Genomic DNA, 27,412 nt, shown 5'->3' on the forward strand with positions numbered 1-27,412 from the left:
CATTCAGATGTAGGCATTCAGTGTCCACATTTTTCTTTGCAGCATGTTTGCAGCACTCTGATGTATATGTTGTGGTAGCAATGCAGTATTTTTAAACTACCGGTCTCTTAAAGCTCAACTTCCAGTTCTCCTTTTGGCCATGAGGTGTCATAGAGTCTCTCTCACATCATTGTACTGCTTGTGGATCCTCAGAGGAAAGCCAAAACTTAACAATACTGACTGAAGATACTGCATTTCCCATCACACAAGTGGCTGTGCCAAATAAATTATTATAATCTGTTACAATGGCACATTGTGTTCCATATATTTAGTTACATATGTTTAACGTGGTAAACACAGCAGCTCAAGTCACAGTTTGCAACAATTACAAAGATAACTTCTGTGTGAGCACTCATTTTTAATCTGATATACTGTAGAGTATACTACATACAGCTTCTCTCATGAACATAAAATTAGGTCAAGAAAAAAAAAATAAAACTGGCCTACTGATTTCCTGGTGCTTGTAAAAGCAATGATTTGTGTGCAACTAAAATATGAAAAATGAGAATCATAATCAACCCCCCAACCCTGCCAAATAATTTAAATGTGCTTGTTTATTTCATATTGTAACTGCATTAAATTATAAAGGCAGTATGAAAGACAGTATGGTGGTACAGCAGCACTGAACCTCTCTTTGTTTCTCTTGCTTGGAATAAACACATTTTTTTTCTTCTTGATTGATTGCTGTTTTCATGAATTAATTTCTTTAATTTATTCTTCCAAGTACATTTTATTTAATTGATTTTATTCATTACTGTGGGCTATGATTTGATTTCTGATTTGCTATCAAAGCCACAGTGGATGCACATAGTACCTACAGTAAGCTGTATATAAGCTGAGTGTCACAGTATATAACACATGCCCCGCTGCAGCACAAATGAAGAGCAACCATAGTAAAAGTGGTCACAACACAAGTACCTGTTTTTTAAACAGCTGGCACTCCTCAGGGGTCAGGGTGTCAGCTTTAGCAATAAGAGGGATGACATTGACTTTATCGTGGAGTCTCTTCATGAACTCGATGTCCAGTGGCTTCAGTCTTAAACGAGACAGAGAGATAATTGCAAGAATTACAAGCAACAGTACATTCAATAATTTTGCCAGAATTATCAACAAGCCAACAAAAGTTCAGTGTTCTGTTGTGTTGGATATGTGTGTAAAGGTAAAGTATCTGCTCTGCTCTGCCAGGGTCGGGTTCAAGTTTGCTTTAATGAGATAAAAGCTGGAGTACTCTGGGCCATGCCATTCACCGAAGCTTAGCCTAAGCAGATATGATGTAGGGATGAGGCTAGCTCAGCCCACAATGAGTATTTGCTCTTTGTTGGGGTGAGAGTAGGAATTAAAAGCAGTTTTAAATCAGGTTAAATGTGCTGTAGGTTAAGGCTGTAATGGGGCCCTGCAGGTTTATGCCAGTACAGCCTTACACCCGCTGTGGGGCACAGTCATGGGTTAGACATCATCTAACATAAAGAATGGTCTTCCATCAGAATGCTTACCTCATATTAAATGCATTTAAATGAGTATTGATAACTGTTAACTTAAGAAGGAATTGTAATATTGTTGTAATATTGATTGTATATTGTAATATCCCTATAGTGTCTCCAGCTTTGCCAGAAATGGGACTGAGAGCTTTGATCAGCCATGAGGTCAGTTGGCTGTCTGCTGGTGTTGCAGTGTGTAGATGAGTATGTGCTGCAAAATGGGAAAGAAATATGTAAAAACAGGTGTACATACATGACTGAATATTGTAAATGCAGTATTCATGTGACACATGCTAGGTGGAGACATGATTCTGTAAAGGTATGTGTGTAATATGTGTTGGTAAAAGGGATGAGTTACTCTTTCCAGGAATGCAGAAATACAAGAGGGGCAACAAAACAGGTCAGTGGACAACTAGATCAGTGAACTGTAGACTAGGGAGTGTGTGCATGAGTAACTTCATAAGGATAGGGTCAGGTTGGTGACTCTAAACCAAATACTTACCCAAAGAACAAATATGTGATTACTCACAAGAAATTAAATATTCTTGCGTCTTAGTAGTTAGTTTGAATTTGATAGTTTAAAAATCAACAATCCAGGAATACACAAGAAGTAGGACAATCATTAGACAGTCATTATCGTATATAGCTGTCAAATACAAAGAGAAGCAATAAACTAAATATACTACTAACCTTGGTGCAGCATAATCTGATTTATAGAGAATCCAGGGATTAGACCTATGTAAGATTTAGGTATCCATCATAAAGCCTGATTGGATGGAACTTCACATTTGAACTCAGTATTGTGTTGCACCCATCTTGAGAAAAAGGTAATGTTCTAGTGATGCTAAGTGAATAAACAAACACACTTTCTGAGACACTGCAAGATAAGAGCCCTGCCTCTGAGAGCTGCACTGAGCCTCCACTCTGATAGGGTGATTCAGTGATGAGAACAGAACTCTGCTGAGCATGAGCAGAACGTTGTTACATAACCCTTTTGTGGGTTGCAAACACTAGCTGCCTGCTTCCATGTCTATGGCTCAAACACACAACATTATGATCAGTTATGGATAAGGAGCAGAGTAGGAGGTCTCTAAACCAAAGACAGGGCAAGGGACCTGCAGGTTATGGTTGGACTTTAAGACTGGATCAAACTGATTGTACTGGCATAGCACAGTCATTTGAGCCTGTGCAGGCAGTTAGTACCAAATAGATGAGAACAAAACCAACCTCCCATCTGCCATCTTCTGCTTGTAAAGTCTATTCTAGTTTAATTGACCTCAATTATTATTATTATAGTTTATTATTTTGGTTTTCGGACCCGCAACTTTACTGTCTCTGGTTTTATCAGTATGGTTTCTAGCAGCAGGCAGCTGCTGTCTACAGATTTTAAGCTAACTCCCGAGCACCAAACATGCAGCAGAGAAAGAAAGTCGGTGAGCGATGATGAAAACAGTGGAGAATTTAGCAGCTCCAGAGCCAGAGATTGTTCTGAGAAGTGGGTAGGAGAGTAAATATTAGACCAATGTTTATTATGTGTCCAGAAAGTTTACTAACACTTATGCCATAACTTTTTGAGGTGGTAAGAGGTGATAGGTTTGTGTTTACTCAGCTTGACCAACTGACTTACAACTACTGTACCTCACTTTCATGTCATGTAGCACCTACCCATGCCCAGAGGGCGCAATGAAGTATAGGCAGCAGTGGACTCTGTTGTCTGGCATGGATCTGCGGTTCACCCTTGACTCTGCATTCAGGAAGTCCTCACATTTGCTGTCAATGTAGTTTATCACAGGCTGCCAACTGGATCGCAGGAAAACATTAGATCAAAACGACATACTTTCTGGAAAAAAAGATGATTAGCAGAGCATTCCTCACCAGTTGCTGTTGTCCACCGCATCTCCAAACCCTGGTGTATCGACAATGGTGAGTGTCAGCTGGACCCCTCCTTCCTTGATCAGCACTTTAGACTGCTCCACCTGAAACACACCAACATTCACATCCTGGTGATAAAGTTCTTACCCTGCACATTAACTGAATTAATTCCTCTAACTTCTGAATCTTGAAGAAAGCCTACGTTATACATTAATCCCAGTTGCTGCAGCATTCTGACTCTGAATTATTTATGAAGGCCTTAATTCTGTAATGCACTTCAGAATAAAAGTTGGCAGCAACAATGTACCCACACACTGAACTACATGTTTAATTATGTGACACTATCTCTCCCACTCAGGGCACTGATGATACATCACTACACAGTAAGCTCACCCACACACCCTGCTGGGAGACTCAGAAATGAATATCTGCTGGTCTGTGCTTTCCTTCCTCTAAGGAGCAAATATTTAGCTCTGTAATGAGGTGCAGCTCAGTGATGTTTAACCTCTTTAAGAGCTGCTGCAATGAAATGGCATGTGAAGGACAAACACTACTGCATCGACCTGTGGGTTTAAAGATTTAGGTCTGTCACATTTCTGACCTTATACAACTGTGATACCACATCCTCAAATGTGTATAGAGATGTACTGTATTGCACAAGGTGCAGATATAGCATGCAACGATCAATAGATTAGCTTGGGTGGACTTACTCTTAAACAACAATTTAAGCCTGAGAATGTATACCGAAACAAATGAGGTCATTGTGGTCAGAATTACAGGAGCACTGGTGTATTACGTGAATGCCTCTTTCTTGAGGATTTGGAGAACTTAATTATCCTTAATACTCAAGTTTTATTACAGGTATGTCAGTGAAGGCTGTTAAAACTATAATGATGATAAATGGTAAAGATAACGTATCTTTACCATTTATCATCATTATAGTTTTAGCAGTCTGGTAATTCAAAGAGGAGAGCAAATTTTGGCACAATAACACAAAGTCAACATTCAATCATCTTTATACCACAATGCTGTAAAAAGGTTACGATGGCAGCCTTATACTCCACACTGAAAGTACAAGGCCTCATCAGCTTTAATCATATCTTGTTTAATACGCTTTAAAGAGGCAAAAACAGAAATCTAATCTTGGCAGCGCAAATTTAAAAGTGAGCAACAGACAGCATCATATAAGTTGTATAAGTCCTGATGCTGCAGTAACTCATGAAGAAAACCTACAGTTTTAAAGTCAGTCTTAAAGGAATTCCAATTTACTACTACACACAATTGCTATCACATGCATCATTATCACTTATAATACTCAATAAATATATTAATATTATTAATAATTATTATTATTATAACAATAACATAATTTTAAAATAAATTACAGTGAGTGAATTTTAACAGAATAACAGTGAGAATGACAGTCAAAAAAAAAAAAAGAAGCAAAATAATATGTAACCAAAAGACCTAAAAGCCTTCCATGAGCACTACTTGACTCGGCTCGTTTTTTGGGGGTTTTCCATTAGGGATAATATCTGGTACCAGGTACTTTTTTAGTAGCTCCTCGTCCGAGGATCCAAGCGAGCTGAACTGATACTAAAATGTGATGTCAACAGACTGTGGGCCACTGATTTGCCAGGGAGTCACGTTTACTAGAGTCATGAGCACGACTGACTGTGTCCAACACAAGAATCAAACCTGCCATTTTTAAAAACCGGCAACAATAACTGTTTGTTTTTCCATTTTTATAGTCCGTACTGAGGCAAATGTTTAACGCTACTCAAAACAACAACGAGGTCCTATGAGGAGGTGCATATGCGTGTGTTTGTGTTGAAAGGACGTCATGGAAGTTTCGAGCCTCCGTGCTATGACGACCCCGCCCACATTGTGGTGGTACTCAATTGAAATGAAAAATGACCAAAACTGAGTTGAGTCAATTAGAGTAGAGCCGAGTAGTGCTAAAACTGTATAATGGAAAAGTGGCATTAGTGGCATGGGCAATGGTGTGGCTATGGTGGTTGGTTTACAGTCAAAAGGATTAAGGTGAAAATCAGGTATTATGCTAGGTTATATCTATTATTTTATTAGGTTAGGGTTATGATTGTTTGTTTGTCTGTTAAATAGTCTGGATAAATTGAATGAATATGGACCAAACAGAGGGGGTTTCTGTTTCAGGGTGTTGTGTGAAAGTGTCTAGAGTGACGTATTAAAGTATCTAAGTGATTTCTGTATGTTGTTTTGGCTCAAAATATAAAAAAAACAGACAAAATCAAACCAATCTCAATCTTCAGTTACATAAACTCAAATTCAGTCCCACAGATCCATCATTCCCTACAGCTTGCCTGCTGTTCCTTCACTTTGCCACATACTTTCACAAGGCCATCTAGTTATTTTGGGATTGCCCCTTTAACTCAAACTACAGCCTTCTTGCTCTAACACAAACATTCTTCAGCTTCCACAAACCTTCAGATAATCTGTCTGACTTTACAGCTGAGCAAATATATCATGCACCGCAGTCTTTCGACATAGTGGAGCTTAATTGTGCATCAACTAGCATGTGTGTTAAAGTGTGTGTTTGTATTGTTAAGTGTTTGCGCATGAGATGTCAGCCATTTCAAAACCAAATCTGCTATTTCTACCATTTCTCTGAAGAAAAACAGATTGGGAGGAAACCTCAAAAATTCTGTCATTCTCAACACCATCATTTAAAAGAAATCTGATCTGTGCAAATGTGTGCAAGCAACAAAACACGAGGAGATTGTTCTGAAATATAAATACTCTGACCCCGTCTCTCCCCCTCAGCCTCAGACCACAGCACCCATGGCACACGCACAGTTAAACACCAACTGTTGCTTGCAGAACAGCATTTATACCCACATCGTGCTCATGGGGTTCGCCAAGTTTGATGTGAGTGACAGACTGAAATGAAGCTTGAAGCAAAATATCTGAATGTGTTTAGTCCCACCAAAACAGAGTAAATTTAGCACTGGGCTGGCGCACAGTGCTAGAACGACACAGAGCTACTGTCCAATGGAGATGCAAATAAATACATCATCTAATTTGCTTATCCATCCATCCATTTTCTATACCCGCTTTTTTCCTGAAGGTCAAGGTCACGGGGATCTGCTGGAGCCTATCCCAGCTTAATTTGCTTATGTAAGGCATAATTTAGGACAAACTGCATGAGAGCAAGGATACAAGATCAAAAGTCACAAACTGATGGTGCAAAAACTGATTGAGGGAATATAGTAAATGACTAAACTGTCATGACTATACACAGAGCTGTGTTTGACTCCTTTCTAACCCAGTGTTAACAATATAAGGTTTACTGCAGCTGGGAGCTGTTCACCTGAGTTTCAAAAACACACACACTTTCTTCTCTCTTGCTTACCTCCAGTGCAGCTGAACCTAAATCAAATTTGATATAGTGTCAAACTCTGTTAAATACAACAAAAAAGGTCAGGTTTACTGTCATTATTACTTGATAAGAAGGTTCTCTACATACATACATAAAAATGTAGCTAGTTTTAGGCCATATTTTCTTAGGTAAAGTCTCTGTACAGATGCTTGTGTTTACACGGAATACTGAATGGTACCTTCGGGAGATTTGTTGCTAGTAGTACATCAGGGTTAAGTAGTTTGGGTTTGAGATTTAAACTTCAACTTCAATACCACAGCTGAATGAAATGTAGTTTGTGGGCCTCATGATGATGAGAAATGGGGTAAGAGGCAGAAATCTCAACAGCAAGCATCTCAAAAAAGGTTGGTCGTTTGGATGAAACAGTGCTTCAGACTTAATAAACCCACTCAGTTCATCTCTAAGAATCTCACATTTTCAGCTGAGGCTCCACTCACCATCTGACACAGAAGCATCTGCGGCCAGTTCACAAGCATCCGGAACAGCTAGCTTCTAGAAGATTTGAATGTTGGCTGAGCTTATGTGTGCTGTGTTGTGTGTCTTTTGCTTGTTGGTAATGTGTTAAAATAATAGTGTATGTGGGTGCTAAATGCTGGTGTGAAGTGATTTGACAAATGTAAACGTGGGAGTAGTTTTCATGATTGGGCAAACAATTTCTTTATCAAGTTGAGATGAATTACTACTTTTCCAACAGCAGTGTATGTTTGTTGTATGTGTTTTATGTATATAGTGTGCTTTCTGTGTATAGTGTATTGTATGTGTTTTCTATGTGTGTGTGTGTGTGTATTGTATGTGTGTGTGTCATGTCATCTTTCATGGGAACATTCTTGCCCTGCTAGTCACCCTCAGAACTCAGGGGAAACACAAATTCCAATTCCTTGTTTTTCTTTGTCTCTCGTCTGTCCCCTCTCACTAACCCATTACTCCCTCATACCTGTCTATCCCTCTACCCCCGTAAACTGCCCTGCTTCCTTCATTGCTCGTTTGTCCACAACCCTTATCTTTCATTCTCCATCTTCTACTCTGACTGCTGTTTTTCAACCTTCTCCTCGTTGATCATTCACAGTCCTTCGCCTTATCCCCAAACTGATTCTCCTCCCTCCCCCTCTCCCCTGTCTTCTGCTCTCCCCACTGCTGCTCCAGATGCAGCCTCCTTCCTCCTCCTCAGTTTACCATGACCATAAAAGGACAAAACCAGGCCCTGTGGCCCTGCCATTTCCCTTAGTCCCTCTATCCCTCTTTCCATCTCTCTCCATTGCCACAGTACTACATCCATATCTTCCTCCTCTCCAGAATACTCCATCTCCGCTCTCCTTCATCGCCTTCCTTCTTCACTTGGTTTAGACTTTCACCCTCAGAGACATGATAACTAGGATTAGTTCAACCAATACAGCTTGGTGTTTTTTGAGTTAAAGATGTTTCCAATGTGAATATATACACAACACTTTATTTGATATTATGCAGAGTTCACACAAGCTTTTTGGATAGTGGTCCACTGCCTTTTAAGTGATGCCTTTAAAGCACAGCTGTCGATCTGAAGAGTTCTAAAAGCAGCGGGAAGGTAGGAAATGTTATGTAGACAGAGTGGTCAGAGACAGCTCCAAACCTGACTCATGACATTTTTCTTATCTATACAGGCAGAGTTCAGGCAAAGGTGGGATGTCTGAAGAGTGCTTAGTTTTTCTTCACACAAATAACAGACACCATTTCTAAAATGTTTGCTCATATCTTCTAACTGATCATTTACATGGCTGTGGTTAGGGCTAAGGACAGAGCGGTGAAACGAGAGTGTGGGTTATGGTGAGCCTCCAATTCTTTGCGAGAAGTGACACATCTGGAAATAGAGGTCCTTTTAAAAACTTGGAGATAATTTACATACATACCTAAACAAACTGAAAGCAGCAGCTATTATACATGCACATGAAAACAATAGGATCTCTCAGATCTGAGCCTGTACAACACAGGTTGTGGGCTGCTCTTATCACAGATAACCACAAGTAACCGGAGAGTCATGACTCATTCCTAAGTTTCAGGAAGTTTTTCACTTCTGGGCATGATTTTGTCACCTGTCTGCTACATCACGCTAGACAGAATCACCTGCACAACTTGGGGGAGGAGGAGAATATGAAGACTTTTCAGATTCCAATAAAAAACACACACATTTTGTTGATGGAAGCCCTAACATCCTGTGAGGCACAGAAACACATATAACAAGGACATGTGCACATAGGAACTGATTCAGTTTAAATCTGAAAGGCAGCTGTGATGTCTTAAGATTACAGAATTAAGCTATAGATTAAAAACAACTTACTTGCACAGTCTTCTTGATGCGCTGGGAAGGCCCAGGGTAGTCCTTGGAGTACAGGTCAGTCAGGAACAGAGAGTTGATGAGTGTTGATTTCCCAAGACCAGATTCACCTGAGGACACACAGTTTAACAGCATGAATATATATATATATATATATATATACACTCAGTTGGCAGTTTATTAAGTACACAAGTCTATCCATAAATCCCCAACAGTAAAGAGAATGGCTGTTGGCCTTGATGTACATCATTGCTTTTGGTCGACTACAAAGCACACAAACATATTGCAACCATAGACAAAAACATGTGCATTCATTGCACACATGGCTTGAAGGGACAGGGCTGAAGCCGAGAAAATAAAGTAGATTTATTGACTGCAAGGGAAAAGGTCAGGAGCTTGATTGCCAGCAAGAGAAGCTTTCAGATGGAGGGAATAAAACATTTCCTCTCCACCTCCTCCTTACTTTCTCCTTCATCACCCCCATTCAGCCATTCTTTCTCTGTCCTTCCTGCTCAACACTTTGCTTACACATACTGCAAATCTTCCCATTTCTCTCCTTACTGTGCTAACTTTCCAAAACCTACTCCCATACTGATTTCAAGGGCACAACGGGCATGCAAAACACACAGTTAACGTCTACTTGACAAAGAACGGCCACTCCAAACATACATCCTATTCACTCTTCTTCACCAATGCTATGATTAATGGCAGAGCATCTGGCTCGTGTCTCATGAAAAGGAAGTGGAGGAGTGTTTGGGTGGAGGGAAGGATCCTTGTCCTTGCAAGACCTCTGGCTCCTCCTGCACCATCACAGTGCTTTTCAGTCAAAGTCTATCAGATAAGAGAAATCTGGGCTGAAAGTGTCTCGTATGTTTTATTTAGGACTACTGGTTGGAAGTGTGACATTTTTCCAGTAAAGTTACAGTAACACAGCTGATAAAGAGAGGAGTGAGTGAAAATGTCCAGCTCAAGTGATATTCAGTCTCTGGAAATGCCATGGTATCACTGAAACACATTATATGGTTCAGCAATACTGACCTTTCATTTAAGGAATTAGCCTCTCCCCAGCATTACCTGCAATAACGGAAGGAAACCCTTCCAGGGTCACGGAGGGAGATATAACTAAACTTAACTAAAACTTGGAAAGTGTAATATGAATCAGAAGCTGAGGAATTACCATATACCAACGTAATTTCAACAGTGTAAATTATGGCCAATGAGCTTCCATTTAATGTTTTTATTTTTTAATAATTAAAAATTCATATCAAGCTGTGGATGTTGTGAACTATTAGACCTCTGTTGATTGATCAATTGATTTTATCAGAATCCAATGCATATTTAAACTTTATTATATTGTCACTTTGACAAGCTAAAGCAAGCAAATGATTCTTCTGGGTTACTAAAAGTGTTGCTGATTCATTTTCTTACAATTGTCAGATCCCATTGTTGCCAGCTTTAGGCACTGCAATGACCGAATGTATTGACAGAATCTACAAACTGCTCCAGCTGTTACTTTATTGCTTGTTAGAGTTAAGCTCTTCATTTCAAGTGCAGGATGTCAGAAGTACAAAGAAACAGCTACACTGCTCAACAACAGGATTAGTAGGTTTAGCAATAAAATACATTTTTTTGAAGCAGCATTTCCCTATATTTATTTTGTGAATGAAAATATAGTGTCTTCTCATGCCCTTCAAATCAAACACCTGCTGAGGGGGGAACAACTGCAGGGAGGACAGTTTCATTCATATAGTACATCTGTGTATTCCATCAGGCTGCGTTGACATGATGGATTCCAGTCTTTGCCCCCTTCTTAACCCCTTGGCCTACCCCATACGTGTGTTTGCTCAGACATGGATAATGTTGTGGCCCTGTGTGAGTTATGATCACAGTCTGAGTCTTCTGCAGCCTCTGCGGGCAAAGGACCTACCCGTTTGTCGGACTTCTCAGTGCTAGATCAAAGGAAGAAAAGCTATCTAATTGGGGAAGATGGGTTAAGTATGTATGTTTGAGTATGTGTTTCTCTGGTGCTGTCTGATTCCTGCCATTATCTTTGCTATGTTGGTAGCAGGAAATGAAGTGCAACTAAACTAAGATTTGCCTAAATCAAGTGTAGCCTGCAACTAGATCATTGAATTTACACTCCCCTCCAAAAGTATTGGAACAGTAAAGAAAATTCCTTTATTTTTGCTGCCGATTGAAAACATTTGGGTTTAACATCAAAATTTGAATGTGACAAGAGATCAACATGTCAGCTTCCAGGTATTTACATCTGGATCTGATACACAACTTAGAAGATTACATTATTTGTAACAGAACACCAAATTTTTAGGTGAGCAAAAGTATTGGAACAGATAGACCTAAAATAGATTAATGTGAATAAGACTTAATATTTAGTTGCAAATCCTTTGCTTGCAATAACTGCATCAAGTCTATGACCCAATGACATCAGCAAACTTTTGCATTCTTATTTGTGATGCTTCTCCAGCCTTTCATTACAGCCTCTTTCAGTTGTTGTTTTGGGCGGTTACTCCCTTCAGTCTCCTCTTTAGCAGGTAAAATGCTGCTCTATCAGGTTTAAGTCTGGAGATTGACTTGGTCAGTGTAAATCCTTCCACTTCTTGCCCCTGATGAACTCCTTTGTTGTTTTGCTAGTGTGTTTTGGGTCATTATCTTGCTGCACGATGAAGGATCTTCCAATCAATTTGCATCTTTCTTTAAATTGGCAGACAAAATGTTTGAGTTCATTTTGCTTCTGACATCATGCATTACATCATCCATGAAGATTAATGAGCCCGTCCCAGAAGAAGCCATGCCAGCCCAAGCCATGACATTATCTCCACTGTGACCTTGTATGTTTGGGATCATGAGCAGATCCTTTCTTTCTCCAAAGTTTAGCCCTTGGTTAAGGTTAATCTTTGTCTCATCAGTCCATGAAACTTTGTCCCAGAATCCTTGGGGCTCGTCTCTGTACTTTTGTTCATGACGTTTTCTGCGAACAATAGATTGTGATAGCTTCAATCCTTACCTCTGGACATTGTTGCTGATGTCAGTTGTTTTTGGGTCTTTACAGCTCTCACAATGTTTCTGCCATCAGCTGCTGCTGTTTTCCTTGGTCTGCATGTTCCAAGTATGTTACTTAGTAGACCAGTGTTTCTTTTCTTCTTCAGGACATTCCAAATGGTTGCACTGGCTATGATCAATGTTTGTGCAATGGCTCTGATTGATTTTCCGTCTTCTTTCAACTTCACAATTGCTTGTTTTTCCACCCATAGACAGCTCTCTCTTGTTTTCATCTTGGTTACACCTCTAACTATAAATGCAGTCCTCACAGGCAAAACCCAAATCTGAAACTGAGCGTAGACATTCAGCGCTATTATTTTAATAGTCAGTGTAATAGGACACACCAGGGCAACAAAACACACCTGTCAGTCATATGTTCCAATACTTTTGCTCACATGAAACATGGGTGGGTTCAACTTTTGATGTCAAACCCAAATGTTCTCAGTCTACTTCAAAAATAAAGGAATTGGCCTCACTGTTCCAATACTTTTGGAAGGCAGTGTAGATAATCCAAAAATAAATACAGTGCATCAAATAGGTACATGTGCAATGATTCCATGTCAACATCTCTGAATAGTCAAGCGCACCCAAACATTAGTTGAACAATCTTTGTCAATCTGATGATCTAATAAACTGAGGAAAAACACAGAATTGTTGATACTTTAAAACATCCTGGCATACTACTGTGCAGTGAGAATGCAGTACTTTATGCAGTCATACTGATGAACAGTGTGTATGAATGGGAACTGGCTGGTAGCAACAACTCTGAGTGGCTGAGACTGTATGCAGCATCCTTTTATTCTACACCACCAGTTTCAAAGAATAAAGCACTGCCCTCCACCTGGGAAATGCTGACTTTTCTTACAACATTCTTTGAGAACCTCACCAGTTATTTATGCTGTGAGAAAGTTGGGTGCCAGGACCATTTCAGAACAGAAAGTCATGGGTCAAAGGTTTCAGTTTCTGTTCCTGACAGGCTCCATTTGTGGTCCTGCTGAACCAGGCTACCCAGTCTTATCTGTGGTGCATATGTGATACTGTGATGGGTTTTCTATAAAGAGGCCTACAGCAACCCAGGACTCCAGTGTAACTGTTTTGATCGGTTGCATTGGTGACCCTATAATTTGTTTACTTAGGTACACTAGCACAATATGAAAAACTATGTATAGGCCTATTTCACTTCCTCCTGAGCTAAGTTGCTACTGTTCTGTCATCCATGAGTAGCCAGGTCCTGATTTCCAAATCACATGGTGTATCAGAATATGCCTATTAGAGCCAATCACAGGTGAAGACCAACCCCCATTTGTTTTTCATTTGCTTTGACCCTCAAGGGGTAAACGTGATGTTATACACATAGACACACAGACCTGTGGAATATTAGGCGTACCACTGTAACCAAGAAAAGAATTTAGTTGCACTCAGCAGGTATTTGGTCACATTTCCAACCAAATTAGTTGCACTCTGGAGCCCTGCAACCTAAATACTTTCATCCTGGGTCTTGATCAAACACTGGACTGCTCTTAAACATCCCATGGACCAAACATTTAAATTGCTTCGAGGCAAACAGCACTATTCTGCCTAAAATCAACAGGTTTCAAAAGCACTGTAATCTGTAATCTCAGGTACAAAAAGCAGTGAGGAGTTGTTAGAGAACGTGTGTCATTGCCACGTGACCTTCTATTGATGCTTGATTTTAAGGCCATTGCCTTTCTTTCTCGACCACTCTGAATGCAATTTAATATGTACTTCACATCCACAGTGACGCAAAGTATGAAGGATGTGATGACAAATCTGTTAACTATTCATGCCAATACATGATACGCAGAGTTCTAACCAGCATTTTCAGCATATGCTGCAATGGGCTTCTAATTCACTGTTTAACTTCAGCCAAGCATAAAATGCACTATTTTTACTCCATTTCACATTGAACATTAATAAGTGAACCATTTCTAAAAAAATAAACATTACTAGTATTTACCAGTGATATTTTACCATGTTAAATATGGCAAAAACTGAAATTGTTTGGTTATTAATTGTCAGACAGCTGAAGTAAAGTATTTTAAGCTTAAAATGTCAGGTTAGTTCCTCTGACAGACAGGCTCAGTGTGATGAATACTTCAGTCAGCCACAGCAGCAACCTAACCCCCCCTTGGGGCATATCTGTCCCAATTAGCCTTCCTCTTTCAGCTTTAATTAAACATCAGTTCTATATGACAAGCGGAAGCACAGTGGCAGCTCTCTGTAAATAGACGAATGACCTAAAACTTGATAGATGGCTGATCTTTCAAGCGCATCCACACTGTTTTTCCTTCCTATCTTGCTCAGTGAGCCTCCAATCCCTCTTCCAGCCTGAAGGATGTTTTAGTGAAAATGGAGTAGTTTTCCACTGTGCGTTCATTTACACAGTCTTTTTCAGTTTGGAAGATTGCTTTATTTCGACTAGTTTAGTGCACAGATGAAACATCTGATCATTAAAGTATAACACAATTATTAGGCAACAGTTTCAGCTCTATTTGCTACTGAGATGGACATTTATTAATAACTGGCGTACCTGAATTAATTAGCTGCACTTTAGTTATACTGTAGGAAATGGAAGGATGAATGTTCTGCTCTGCATATTAAGTATGAACATGTTGAGAGTTATAGCAAGCTGGGCTGTGTGAGATAGAAAAAACAAACATACAAATGGTCAGAGTGGGTTTCCCATGAGATTCCCAACATTCCTCCTTCTCTTCCTCTCATTTTGTCTCCCTCTCTCTCAGCCCTGAGGCAGCAGCTAGCCCCCTCACATCCTGACAGGCCTTCTAACTAGCACCCAACACAAACACACACTGGCACACAACACACATCTCACACACGCGTGAGACCTGAACCAGAAAGTGTGAAATGAGACATCTGGGGAACATACAGGCACAAAAGAATCAGAAGAACGGAGTCGCAGACAGACATGGATGTGGAGGGAAGTTGTGTTTGCTGAGCACCAGACTGTTGGAAAAAATATTTCCCATTGTTGAGGCTAATAGGGAGAGGCTGAAACTGGGGGCAGAGGTCAGTGTTTTGGCAAAGATAAAGATCTGCAAGTCCAGCAGAGTTTATGGAAGAGTCAGAATCCAAAGTAAACTGGGACAGCACCCAGTCTGACAGCAGTCCACATGGGCTAGCTGCAGCAGCCTTGGAGGGACACAACCCACTTTCCCTGGGTTTCTTTATATTGAAGAGTGAGTGAGTGTTCTGCTGCTATCCACTGAGCCTTCAAATAAATCTGACAAAAATCAGCACGTGCTGGGTCACGGCAGACATGTGCATCTCAAAATAGAGACACAGAGAATGGGAGCAGAGCAGAGGGAAAGGAAAGACTTGCCTGCAGTAGTTTCACTGGGCATACATGAACATGCATGACCCTATTTGCACACACACACTGACTGTAGTCACTGCTGAGTGTTGTGTCCAGAGGCAACAAGGACTCTTTGTGAAGAAGGCTTGTACACAGACTGCTGTTCAGCAATAATGCTAAAGCCTGTCCAGTTATAACATGGCCACTTTATTACAAATTTAGCTCTAGGGTGGCGATCAGAATGGAAAATACAGAAGTTGAAACTGTGATATCATTTTGTTACTTTCAGCTGGGCTGCTTAAACACCAGAAACTGGAAGATTTTAACCTTTTTTTTTTTTTAAATTTATTTTGTCAAATACTCTGGTGCTCCAGCTCTCCTTGTGGCTGGCTCTTGCTCTTCTCCTCCTCAAGAGGAGCCGGTGATTATTCATCCCCTACACCTGTCCCTAATTCAGCCGCCTATCGCTGCCTCACCACACCCCCTGCAGCCTCGCCGTAATCACGCCCCGCCACCACAGGATGCAAGAGAATTTTTGCCATTCAAGGACCGCTCCATTTGTAAAAACAATAATGGAGACACAGAGGTTATTGCAGGAATGTTGTACTGTGCCCAAGGACTGTAAGAATCCACAGTATGTTTTTTAAAAGAAGATGACACTGGAATATTCCACAAAAGGATGCAAGTACCAGCCTGGCATTTGTAGGCACTCTCAGAACATAGCAGTTGTTTTGCAGTGCATGCTACTCTGCTGGTTGTCAGACTAAATATCTGGAATATCTCCACATTACTAAAGTCCTCAGACCCTTGCTCTCAACATTGCTCTCGTCTTTTGACCCCTGGGCTGTGTCTGTCTGGGTGTTTTCATCATTAACGCTGACACTTGAGTTGTCATCAACATTTTCTGTTCTGTTCATCTTCTCTTTAATATCAGGCCCTACTCCTGACGTACTGGCTTACACAGCGACAACAGGCCAAACATTAGCATGTGAGCTGCTGCTGGCTGCTCCTCCACGATCTGTGCTGTGTGCATCAACCTAACTGCTCTAACTCTCTTCCAACCACGACTGGTTCAGTGCGGCGCTATTTTCATTATCATTGGCTGCTTGTGCTTTGTGTCAGAACAATGATGGAATCAGTTGTTAGAGCAAAGTTATAACACAAGTGGGTGGTAACTGTAAACATGTGCTAAACTTGTGTTTCACTTCTGAGTCTTATATTTCTGCTACATGATTGACTGGAAGACCTGTCCATATTAAATTAAAAAAAAACTTTTATCATTAGAATCAATGTTAATAGTATTGTGATGCAACATAAAATTTGATATTTGACACAGTCCTAGCATATCCTGATGTGCCAGAAACAATCAGGTAGTAAAAGTGTGTTTTCTTGTTAGACCCTGCTCTTTGTTCACCACATTACAATTCTCATATCATTCTCACTACTGCCTGCCCCAGTGTCCTACACTCCATCTCACCACCACTTGTAGCCAAGATTATTAGACCTCTTATACTCAGGGCAACTACTTTGGGAGTTACCTTTGCAAATACTGTAGTATCCCACTGCAAGCAACATACTACTAATAAATTCATGTGACAGAAAGGCTCTGGCTAGAGACAATCTAAGCTGGGATTGATCCCAGCTCGATAGTTTATGTTGACAAATCTATATATAATATATGTTATGTAGCACCTTGGCCAGGACACCCAGTATGACCAGAACCATAAAAATCTTGACTTCCCTGGTTCAGGCTCAACTTCATAGACATCTTGAGTCCATACTTTGTAGTACTATATTCAGTGGAATATATTCTTGGACAAAATGTTTTACATAATAAGGAATATTCCAGATACTTGACTAGATTTCAGATTGTTAATGAGTTCTTCTACATGAAGTAAATTAACTTCAGTCTTGTTTGTTAAGAGTATGTAGTTTTCTCATTTTGACTCGTCAAAGCATAAAGCACAGGTGTTAGTTGTCCCTGGCCCTGCTCCACTGACGTACCCCAGTATACCATGACAGTAAGCCGATGTGCACAATACCAGAACTGAAATACTAAATGAGGAATTACAGTCAGCCACAAATCACCACATTGCAGTAAGTTCTGACTGTGGCTGGTGTGTTTGAGCACACCACCGGCTTCTTTGTCATGTTAACAACCACAGTTTGTTCTTTTCTTTTGACTTGGTTTGGTGAAACAGTGACAGCAACTGGGTGAAGCTGAACTCCTGAGGCTTTATGATAGGTGTGTGACATGAGAATAAGAGAGATTCAATAGATGAAATGAAAAAACGAGTGAAATAGTTTTCATACAGGCAGGTCGACACTGAAACAATCACCGTATTCACCTAGTGTTTATTATGCATCTGGCTAAGACAGCAGATTAGAGTGAAGCCTTCCTTCACTTACTGCTTTCTGCAAGGTCAGTAGGCAAGGCGGTCAATCCTAAGCCTGTCAGAGTGACTTATCTGGACACACACATTGCACAATGTTATTACATACACACAGCTCACAAGCTTATAGAAGTACAACAAAATAGAAAGGAGGACAAATAAATGAGAGATTCAATGACCTTATACTTTAAAATCTAACATGAGATCTCAAATATCTGTAGTGTGAAATGTCAAGCAGCCATACAAGAACATGCTTGAATAAAAGAAGTTAAATAATGAATAAAACTGGTGAAATGTCAATCTAAATCAGAGAGGATTTGATCATATGTAAATATTATTATGAATCTGACCAAACTTTCAATACCAGCTTTGGATACTTGACCACTGAACACTCAGTACTATGGATGCATTTCAATTGGTACCAAAAAGATTTATGTTTGATACCCAGCACTTGTTCGGTGAAGTCTTGAGTTGATTGACAAATTGGGTCATACAATAAGGCAAACATAACAAAACTGGTGGAGAATCACTGGTTATTAAGAGCCAGTGAAACATCAAAAACTTCAGCTCAACTCTAATTCAGTGTTCCACAGGCAACCCACAGCTTTGTGTGCAAGATCAGAGTCAAAGAAAAAAAGCTTCTCTGCTCGCCTCCTGTGTTGCTTTAAGAAAGAAGAGGCAGTGGGGTTGATAAGTACTGGCCTTGTAACACATCAGAAGCAGCATGAAGCGAGGATCGCTTCCCCTCTCCTCCCAGTTCTCTTCAGTTCAGCTCTGACCCACAGATCTGTTTAGCTCTCTGCACTGGCGCTGCATCTTCCTAATCTTTCCAGGAGTTCCTATTCAATCTGCCAGTTGGACAAAGGGACAGGAAGCAGCTTTTTCCCTCCTCAGAGACAGGAGAATTGAGAGGGAAAAGAGAGTTGGAGAGAGGGGAAGAAGAAAAGAAAGCTGAAGAAGAAAAAACACCAGACGAGCAGTTTCTGGTAGCATTCCTTCTCAGGGAGTGACAGACAGACAGACAGACAGCAGAGCTGCTTCCTGGTGAGCCCAGAGCTCTACATGGGCATGGCACACACCAATACACATAGAATGGTCACAACACCAAACCAAGAATGACACCATCACACACCACATCAGAGCAAGCATTATCATGAGCTCTTCGTCATCATCTCCAATGGTGTACATGTTGTAAAAACAGGTCATTATGGCTAAACCCTTGCTCAAATATGATGCAGTGTCACATACTATTTTAATCAATCCAGATATCTGCACAGGCTCTGAGTGCTGCCAAAAGACGAGTGAGCTACGCTCAATACTGTGCCTGAATGCATCCTGTTTACATGGAGGGCTGAAGCTGCTGCAGCTCTTCTAACACGCTACTTCTCTTGTACAGTGTTTCAAAAGATTTATCTTAAAGTTTGTCTGGAAACCTTTGGTGCCGTTTTCTTTTTGTCCAATTTGCCAATTGCCAAACTAATTAACTTTTAAGACCGATTAAGGTGGCAACAATTCTTTCCCTAAATTCTGTAACTGTACAAAACCTAACTTATTTTGATTATTACAATCCACACCGTTAGGTGTGGCACACAGGAACGATTTATGAAAAACTCTATATGTTATACTGTATCTAGCAGAGTATTGGGTTATAATAACACCATTTATATATATATATATATACGCACACGCACGTGCGCGCACACAAACACACACACACACCAGTCTGACCTTTGTTTGTTATTGCTCGTTCTCTCTGACACACACATCACATCCCCTCTGTTTACTTTTATGTAGGCCACTACATCTTATTACAGAGCTCTTGTCACACAATTTCACAGTGCTATGTAGGACAGAGACAGCAACTCTTTCAGGTGCTAAACCACTTTTATTAGCTAAACTGTTGTTCAGATAGTATTCTTGGCTCTACAAAATGTCTACATATATCAGTCACATAATAAGTGCAGTAATGGCTTTAAGTTGAAATCTTCAGTTAATACTTGTCCATAAATAAAATTTTCATGTACTGCTGCTATCTGCAGGTATCTGCCCAGGACTCTCCTATTCTACCTCATTACCAACAGAAACACTGGAGTAAATGACGCTCACATTACTAACACAGTACAAGACAACTTCATTTTTACATAGCTCTCTATGAATGGATTCAAAGAGAATCTGTGCATTGTTTTTCAGTCAAGTGCTTCTCTTGAATAATCTGCGTAAGCTTGCTCTAACTGACATTAGTAAGCTGGCTCTTCTTCCTTTCGCCGCTTCAGTAAGCCTTTAAAAACCATCCACTAAGAATGGGTGAATGGTTCGGCATTAGTTGCTGATGTGAGCAGATCCTGAAAACATCCATGTGTGTCTATGTTATTGTCATCGCCTCCATATTCTTGGTGCAATTTTAAAGCTGTAACAATGTGTCAGTCACGAACATGAGGATTTTGGTCTTGTGATGATGTTTGGAGTAATAAATAAATGAGTAAAAGAAACTTTCGTTTTTAATGGGTGAGGAGAAATGTATATGTATTTATTAGAGTTCTCATTTTAAAATTCTGTATTTGCCAACACATTTTTGGTGACTGATGTTATCAGGAAGTTAAGTCAGTTTTTCTTTCAGTTCATACTGTCAACATCTCATATCTGGAATGAAAAAAGTTAGCCAACACATATTTCTTCAGTTTTCCTTATCAAAAGCAGATATGCATATATGTGCTACAGCTTTTAGACAACGTGGAAGTGGGATGAACAAACATCAGCTGAGAACCTCCTTTATATATGCACGCTGTGGTGAGTTGTGAACACACTGCTGTGCTCCTCACATTTGTTATGTGTGAAATTTGGATCAGCTGGAGAATGCAGGGCTGGAAGCCAAGAAAGCTTGGGAGACAGACAGAGAGGCCCATTTGTTAGGCCTGAAACAGGATCTAGCTGATTATGGTTCTCTCTGGTTCTCTCCCAAGCCATCATTCTGCTGTCTTTGTCTCCCTCCTGCTACTCTTCTAAAGTGGCAGCTTACTAAACAGAAAAATATAACCCCTGGCTGTCATAATAAAAGTAGGAAGCTTCTTTGTGTTAATGTCCTCATCCTTTCACTGAACTGATCAAGGTCACCATGAGATATATAGAGTCATCCATGTGCTGTTACAGTGTTCATAAGGGATGTTATGGACAGTTGTTTAAAGAGTTGTAGAACCAACCCTTTAAGTTTTAAATAATGTCTTTGGGGGGAACAGAAAATGCAAATAATGCATTGTGAACTTTTCATTCCCTGACACTGCAGAATGCTGGAAAATATTGGCAAACATAGTACTCTACTGACTGAAATGGAAAATATGGGAAGATCTTTAGAGTTTAATTTTTGTTTAGTCCTAACAAGAAATTTTAACTTACACATAGTATGCACAGCAAGTATAAAGATGCCAATATAATTTAGATATGATATATTTGCCAGCTGAGAAGCTCTGCAGGACTTCCTTTCTACAATCCATATCTGCTTATTATGGATCCCTTTCACACAGTGTGGTTCAATATGTCATTACAACATTGCTACACTGTCTAAATGTGATTGTGTGTGTGTGTGTGTGTGTGTGTGTGTCCATACAAAAAGCCAAACCCATAGTTCTTCTACTTCCTCCCTTCCTCTGTAATGCTGTTAACTACATTCTGATTCCAAACTCATTCATACAGTACTTCAACCAACATCCTGCAGCTCGCTTTCCAACTCCAGTGATCCAAAACACACAGATGTGTTATTGTGCATCCTGGGGCCACAGAGAGAAAACTCCCCTGGGAAACTGTGGGAATGCAGCTTTTACAAGAAATATTTTCACATGCACACTTTTTTTTTAGTCACTGAACAGCACTGTAGATGTTGTAATAGCCACCACCACTGTCTAAGAACTGCATTTTGAAATGTCATCTCGTCATCATGAGCAGCTGAGTATGCTGGATGTCACACATGCTTTACCTCTTTTCAACCTGCCCTGATGACACTGACACACACACACACACACACACACACACACGTAAAAAATGATAACATACCCCAACAAAGACAGATAAATGTGCATGCGTACATGCATAGGTTTGGGCGTGCACACACTTGCACACGAACAGAAACACTTGCACATATTCACTCAAGAATGTGATGTCAATTTTTCCAACTTACCTACAACCATTAATGTAAACTCGAAACCTCTTTTCACTGACTTCCGGTACACTTGGTTGGGGAGATTAGCAAAGCCCACATAGCCCTCCAGGTTCCGCTGCTGGAAGGAAAACACACACACTTTTACTGTTCATTAAACACATAATATAGTCATGCAACAGCACATGATGAGCACTTATCAGTATGCATGGAAACACACAAAGACCTCTATTACAATGATTTTTTATGTGTGCGCGTAAACACATATAGCTGCACATAAAAACACACATTATGTGTGCACAAAGCAATTAGCATTTCTGTGTCCTGCAGCAACAGAGACCCTTTGAAGTGAAGTGCAGCTGGGTTAAAGACAAGAAAGGAAAAGGGTGGTCTAAGGGAATAGAGGTGAGGAGAGGCAAAAAAATAACAGGTGTCTCCTGCAGAGGATGCAAAATGGGAAGTGGAGTCAACACTGTCCAACAAGTCAACTAAAACAAAAGAGTAATATAATCCAATAAAGAAGCCAATCACTTCCTCAAATGTATTAACAAAAAGACGCAAAGCCAAGTGGAAGAAGAGAAAGTGACAAAAAAACAAATCCAGTCTTCCTACGTGTTGAATTGTGTCCACCATGTCTCTCACGTAGGACAGGTCATGAAGGCAGTGAATCTCAGTCCGGATCAGGCTTTATTCCAGCTGCTTTCTCTGCACACTACTAAGGTATTTCGTCCTCCCCGATCTCATCCCTCTCCCAATCCCCTCCCCTCCTGCAATCAGCATGTACTGTCCTGCACTAATTTCAGGGGAAACACAATCGATTGCTGGCCTCTCAAACTCTCTCATGCATGTCAGTGATGGGAAACTGCAGCACTACACCGTCTTATGATAGTTTAAAACTAAACAACTCAATTAATAGTCCCACATGAAGACAACGAAAATGGCCACAGATGATTGTAAAAGACACAAAGGGGAACTATAAGGCAGAGAGCTCCTGGAACAATAAGTCTATTATATTTTATTTAATAACTGCAGTGTTCAAAATCCATTCTTGTGCAAAGCCTTCCTGGAGAGTCTGTAAAAGCAACATTAGTGTCCAAGATTCTGGAGTGAGATGTTCCACAGTCATATATGGCTGGGCTGTAATCTTAAGTTGTCTGCATACGTTTGGCCATACTGTATGTCTTTTGTAAGTGTGTGCACATCAACACTGAGAAATCAGTATTGAGTAACAAAGGTTTGAATTTCACAATTCACAAAACACAAAAGCAGTTTCCTAGCAACACAATAACAAAAAGTATTTTTAGTATTTTGGACTATGTGGAGAGTGCCACAGTGACCATTATGGATAGGAAGCAGAGTACAAGGGCCTGGTGCACTGCTTTGTGTCCTGGTGTGAGAACAACCTCCTGCATTTAAATGTATAAAAGACCAATGAGATGGACTTTAGGAGGACTAGGACTAGGTCAAACACCATTTGTATTCTTTGAAAGGAAGTGGCAGAGGGCAGCACATATGTTGGTGACAACCCTGAAAACCATTTTCCCTTGTTTAGTGAGACATTGTAAAAACCTTAGGTTAGATACCAGTTTCAGCAGTGGCTCTTATGAACACAGGCTGCTGGAAAACAACATGAAACGATCCGTTCGCCAGATCAATACCCTGCGTTGCAAAGCTGCTCAGCAGGAGACCTAACTATTCTGAACAAGCCTGAAGCACTTTCCACTATTTCCATGTTTGATCCGCCCACATACAACTTTCATGTGAATATGCATGCGTGTGTTACATAAGGTGCCTCATCTGATAGTCAGTCTATTTGCCTTTACCTGCACTGAGAGCAGCACACATAATATAAACCACTACATCATTTAAGCATGGTGCAGGAAATTATTAGTACAGCCTACCTACAAGATGAACTATGACTGTGTGTAGGTGGGAACCCTTGTAAAAAATGGTGCACTACATGAGCGAAAAAAGTCTGTGTGTGTGTGTGTGTGTCCACTTATGTGAATGCGTTAATATACATGGCTGCATAACTACAAAGGCCTTACAGGGATCCTGTGGATGTAGCACACAATGGAGCATACAATGAGCTTGAATTATCACATGAAAAAAAAAAGCTTAAACCATCACATTACCAGCACAATTCTAACTGTATGCGTCATATTTTCACTGAAACATTTGCAGTGCTACAATAGCACTTGCCCGCTTTTCAACAACAGATTGAAGAAAAACAGACAGGGGGACTTAAAAGAGGGTAGTAATGGGGGGACAAGAGAAAGGAAGGCTAGCCAGTCCATACCATTCATACTAACCCCTCCCCCAGTCCACCCAGTGGTGATAGTAGCTGCCTGGTTCACTGACATCATCTGTAGTGCCAAGACCAACCCCCTAATGTATTCAGCAGCTGATGCTGAGGCCCTATCACTGCTTCCATCTGCTGTTTATTACATATCAAATATTAATTATATAATAAATACTGAATCACTTAAAACTGCAGACAGAATGCAAAAATAGCCTGAAAAAAGTGTGATGTCATTTTTCTTGCTTTATTTAGCAGAGAGCACATTGCACCCACTGTGCCTTCACTGTCTCTGTAAGAGCATGTAATGTCTGTCCACCCGCTCAATGTAATGTTAAGGAAAGTCCCTGCCAATCACCACAGACTATATCTCAAACAGTACAAACAGTTACTCAATGTTAAATCTAGAGACAAAGACAGCCAGATGTGGTTAAAAAACAGAGAGCAGCTGTGCAGACATTCAACACCAAATACCAGTCAACAACCCAGCAGTTTAATGCTTGCTTACTTTCTGGTAAATGTACACACATTATTTGGGGAGGAGGGTTTAGTAGCTCTGCTAATGAGTGGTTCTGCTACTATTGTGTACAAACTACAGTTCGTCAACCAATATTTTATCCTACTATAAACTCACATTTTTAGACAGTGGTTTAAAATGCAAGGTCAACTCTCTGCTATCCAAAAAGCATGGAATCACACGGCCACAGCCACACTGTTATTTGGATTATTTAACGCTACATACTTTTCACTGATAACATTTTGTAAAAGCATACGTTTAAACAAGTATTTAAAGAATTTCCCAGAGCCCACTGCCTTCCCTCCGCAGTGAGCTGCTATTTACAGCAGATCACGTAGCCTGTTAAGTTCTGTTCCATGGGGAACACTCAGAGCAGCTTGTCATTTAGTTACTTATCTACAAGACCACACTGACCTATGATTTAAGGTCTGAGCTGTAAATTAAACATAAAAAATACAAACTATGTTATGTCGCCACATACATCATATTAAAGTCAGACATTTTTTGAAAAGGTTCCAATAAATACAGATTATGAGCAGACCATATCACTCTGCCTGAGGCTGTTCCTGATGTACAGGATACTAGCGGCGTGCTGGAGAGGCCTGCTGAGCTGATCTACCAGTAGCAGCATTGTGATTTATACGGCTCATTTTTCGGAGGCAAATGGACTTACAGCGATGCTGGGAACCGCAGTCTCTGGACGCTCGATCATGGTAACGTTACCGTGCTGTCACCACCCAGCCTGCAACGGACAGTCAACCAGGCATAAACTGATAACCGTCCAAAAAAATGACGGAGCAGAGAGACACGCGCTGTTTTCCACCCTAAACCCGGTAAAGAAACCAAGTGCGCCTGAAAATGAATGAATGAGGTGAAATTGCATATGGCCGCTAACGGACACTACCACCAGATGTAACGTTAGCTCACTGAAGAAAAACGATCGCGCGTCCGTTTACCTCTCGAGGCAAAACAACGGAATTATACGACACATCCGGTTACAAATTTCAGAATAAAACGCAATAACTCTGCAACTCGTGTCTTACAAAGGACCGAGCTTTCCCCAGGTTTCTGTCTTTTAAGAGAGTTAACATGTGACAATACATGGATTTTTGTCCATATCATTGTATGGAAATTAACAGTTTAAACATATTAACAACCAAGTTATAACTAAGATAGCAGTGTGTAGTTAGTGTAGTTGCAAGGTGTAGTTGTAAACTTGGTCACATCTGTAGATGTATTGGTAATAGAAAATACATTAGACTTTTATTAGATTATGAGATTAATGACAGAATCCAACTTATGGCTAAATACATTTATGGATCAACACCGTTAATGTTATGGATTCAGGCTCTTATACTGAAAGTAAGTACAGAGTACCCTCGGTCTGTTATTAGCTGTGTCTGGCGAACTTAATGCAAGGGACCCTTGATCCGCCTTCCAGCACGGACATGATCAGTCTATAGTCGTGTGTGCGTGAGAGGCCTTCAGGTGCTGGAGGAAAACATTTGCTGCCTTCAACGACCGTTCTTAATAAAAAATAAATAAACAAATAAAAATAGGCCACTACCAATCGGATTCTACTTGAAATCACCTTCAATTTTAGACCCTTTCTAGGGTCTATGCTTATGCTTATATATACAATATATACAATGTGTGAACTATTGCAGTAGGAGTTTTTTACTGATTGTTGTGTGACCTACCTTAATTTTAAATTAGATAGCGCACTCAGAATTAAATCATGACATGAACCATCATGAACCGACTTTATTGCCCAGTGCCGACATAACATCCAGCTCCTCTCAAAAAACTACTTGATAATCACCACACGACCTGTCTAAACCAATACACAACATCCCCCCTTTTCTTGAAAATAAATGTATCACATGAACAAACTCTATACCACATTACTGATAGTTATTAACCTTCGTAATAGCTGTTTCAGCAACTGAATACTAATTTCCTTTTTTTTTTTTTAAACCACAAACCTCTTTCATACATTTTCTCATAACCCATACACTTCACTTCAACAGAAAAGTCTTTCAGCTGTCTTCTTGGCCCTCTGGGGGCTGGCCAACATTGGCATCTCAGGTCCCTGAGTGCCCTCTTGTGGTATTTGAGTGTAACTGCTCTCTTTTCATGTATACTGTCACCTTCTTTGGGATCATATTTCTCATATTTCTCCACTGTCTGTGTGGTATTCCTGCGATTGTGTGCTCCTGTTGGAGATTCCACCACAACTTGGTTTCTAGATTTGCTCACTACTTCTTGTGGTGTTGCATTGAATAGTGTGGTGAATTTGTCTACTTTGTATTGCTGTAACTGTACTGTGTCTCCTATGTCCACTTATGTCCACTTATGATTACTGTGCAAAAAGCGTTACCTTTCCTTTTTGCTCAGCATCTTTATCACATACCTCCAAGGCTGTTGCGCTTGTCTCACCAATGCCTGGTAACTTTCCCTTATCTTTCTCTTAAAAAGGAATTCAGCAGGGTTTTTTTCCTGTGGTAGGATGTTCAATACTATGGTACACAGTCACATATTTCCTCA

At 40.3% G+C, this 27,412-nt stretch overlaps 1 protein-coding gene across 4 annotated transcripts in view; it reads right to left on the bottom strand.

Annotated features, from left to right (window-relative positions):
• Positions 1-25,825, bottom strand: part of LOC113132494 (septin-7-like) — a 37,948-nt gene extending 12,123 nt beyond the window's left edge. The window contains exons 1-6 of one of the 4 annotated variants that reach the window (XM_026310600.1): positions 25,539-25,825; positions 22,071-22,167; positions 9,119-9,225; positions 3,393-3,493; positions 3,183-3,317; positions 958-1,075 (exon numbers count right to left, since the gene is read on the bottom strand). In XM_026310600.1, the coding sequence (XP_026166385.1) occupies positions 958-1,075; positions 3,183-3,317; positions 3,393-3,493; positions 9,119-9,225; positions 22,071-22,167; positions 25,539-25,577 (597 nt within the window). In that variant the 5' untranslated portion in view covers positions 25,578-25,825. Of the gene's footprint in view, positions 1-957; positions 1,076-3,182; positions 3,318-3,392; positions 3,494-9,118; positions 9,226-22,070; positions 22,171-22,661; positions 22,718-25,538 lie in introns of those variants that run through there. The other 3 variants (XM_026310599.1, XM_026310602.1, XM_026310601.1) reach the window with 3 other exon arrangements.
• Positions 25,826-27,412: the final 1,587 nt, after the last annotated feature.

The sequence above is a fragment of the Mastacembelus armatus genome, chromosome 6 (assembly GCF_900324485.2).
Source record: "Mastacembelus armatus chromosome 6, fMasArm1.2, whole genome shotgun sequence".
Classification (NCBI taxonomy): Eukaryota; Metazoa; Chordata; class Actinopteri; order Synbranchiformes; family Mastacembelidae; genus Mastacembelus; species Mastacembelus armatus.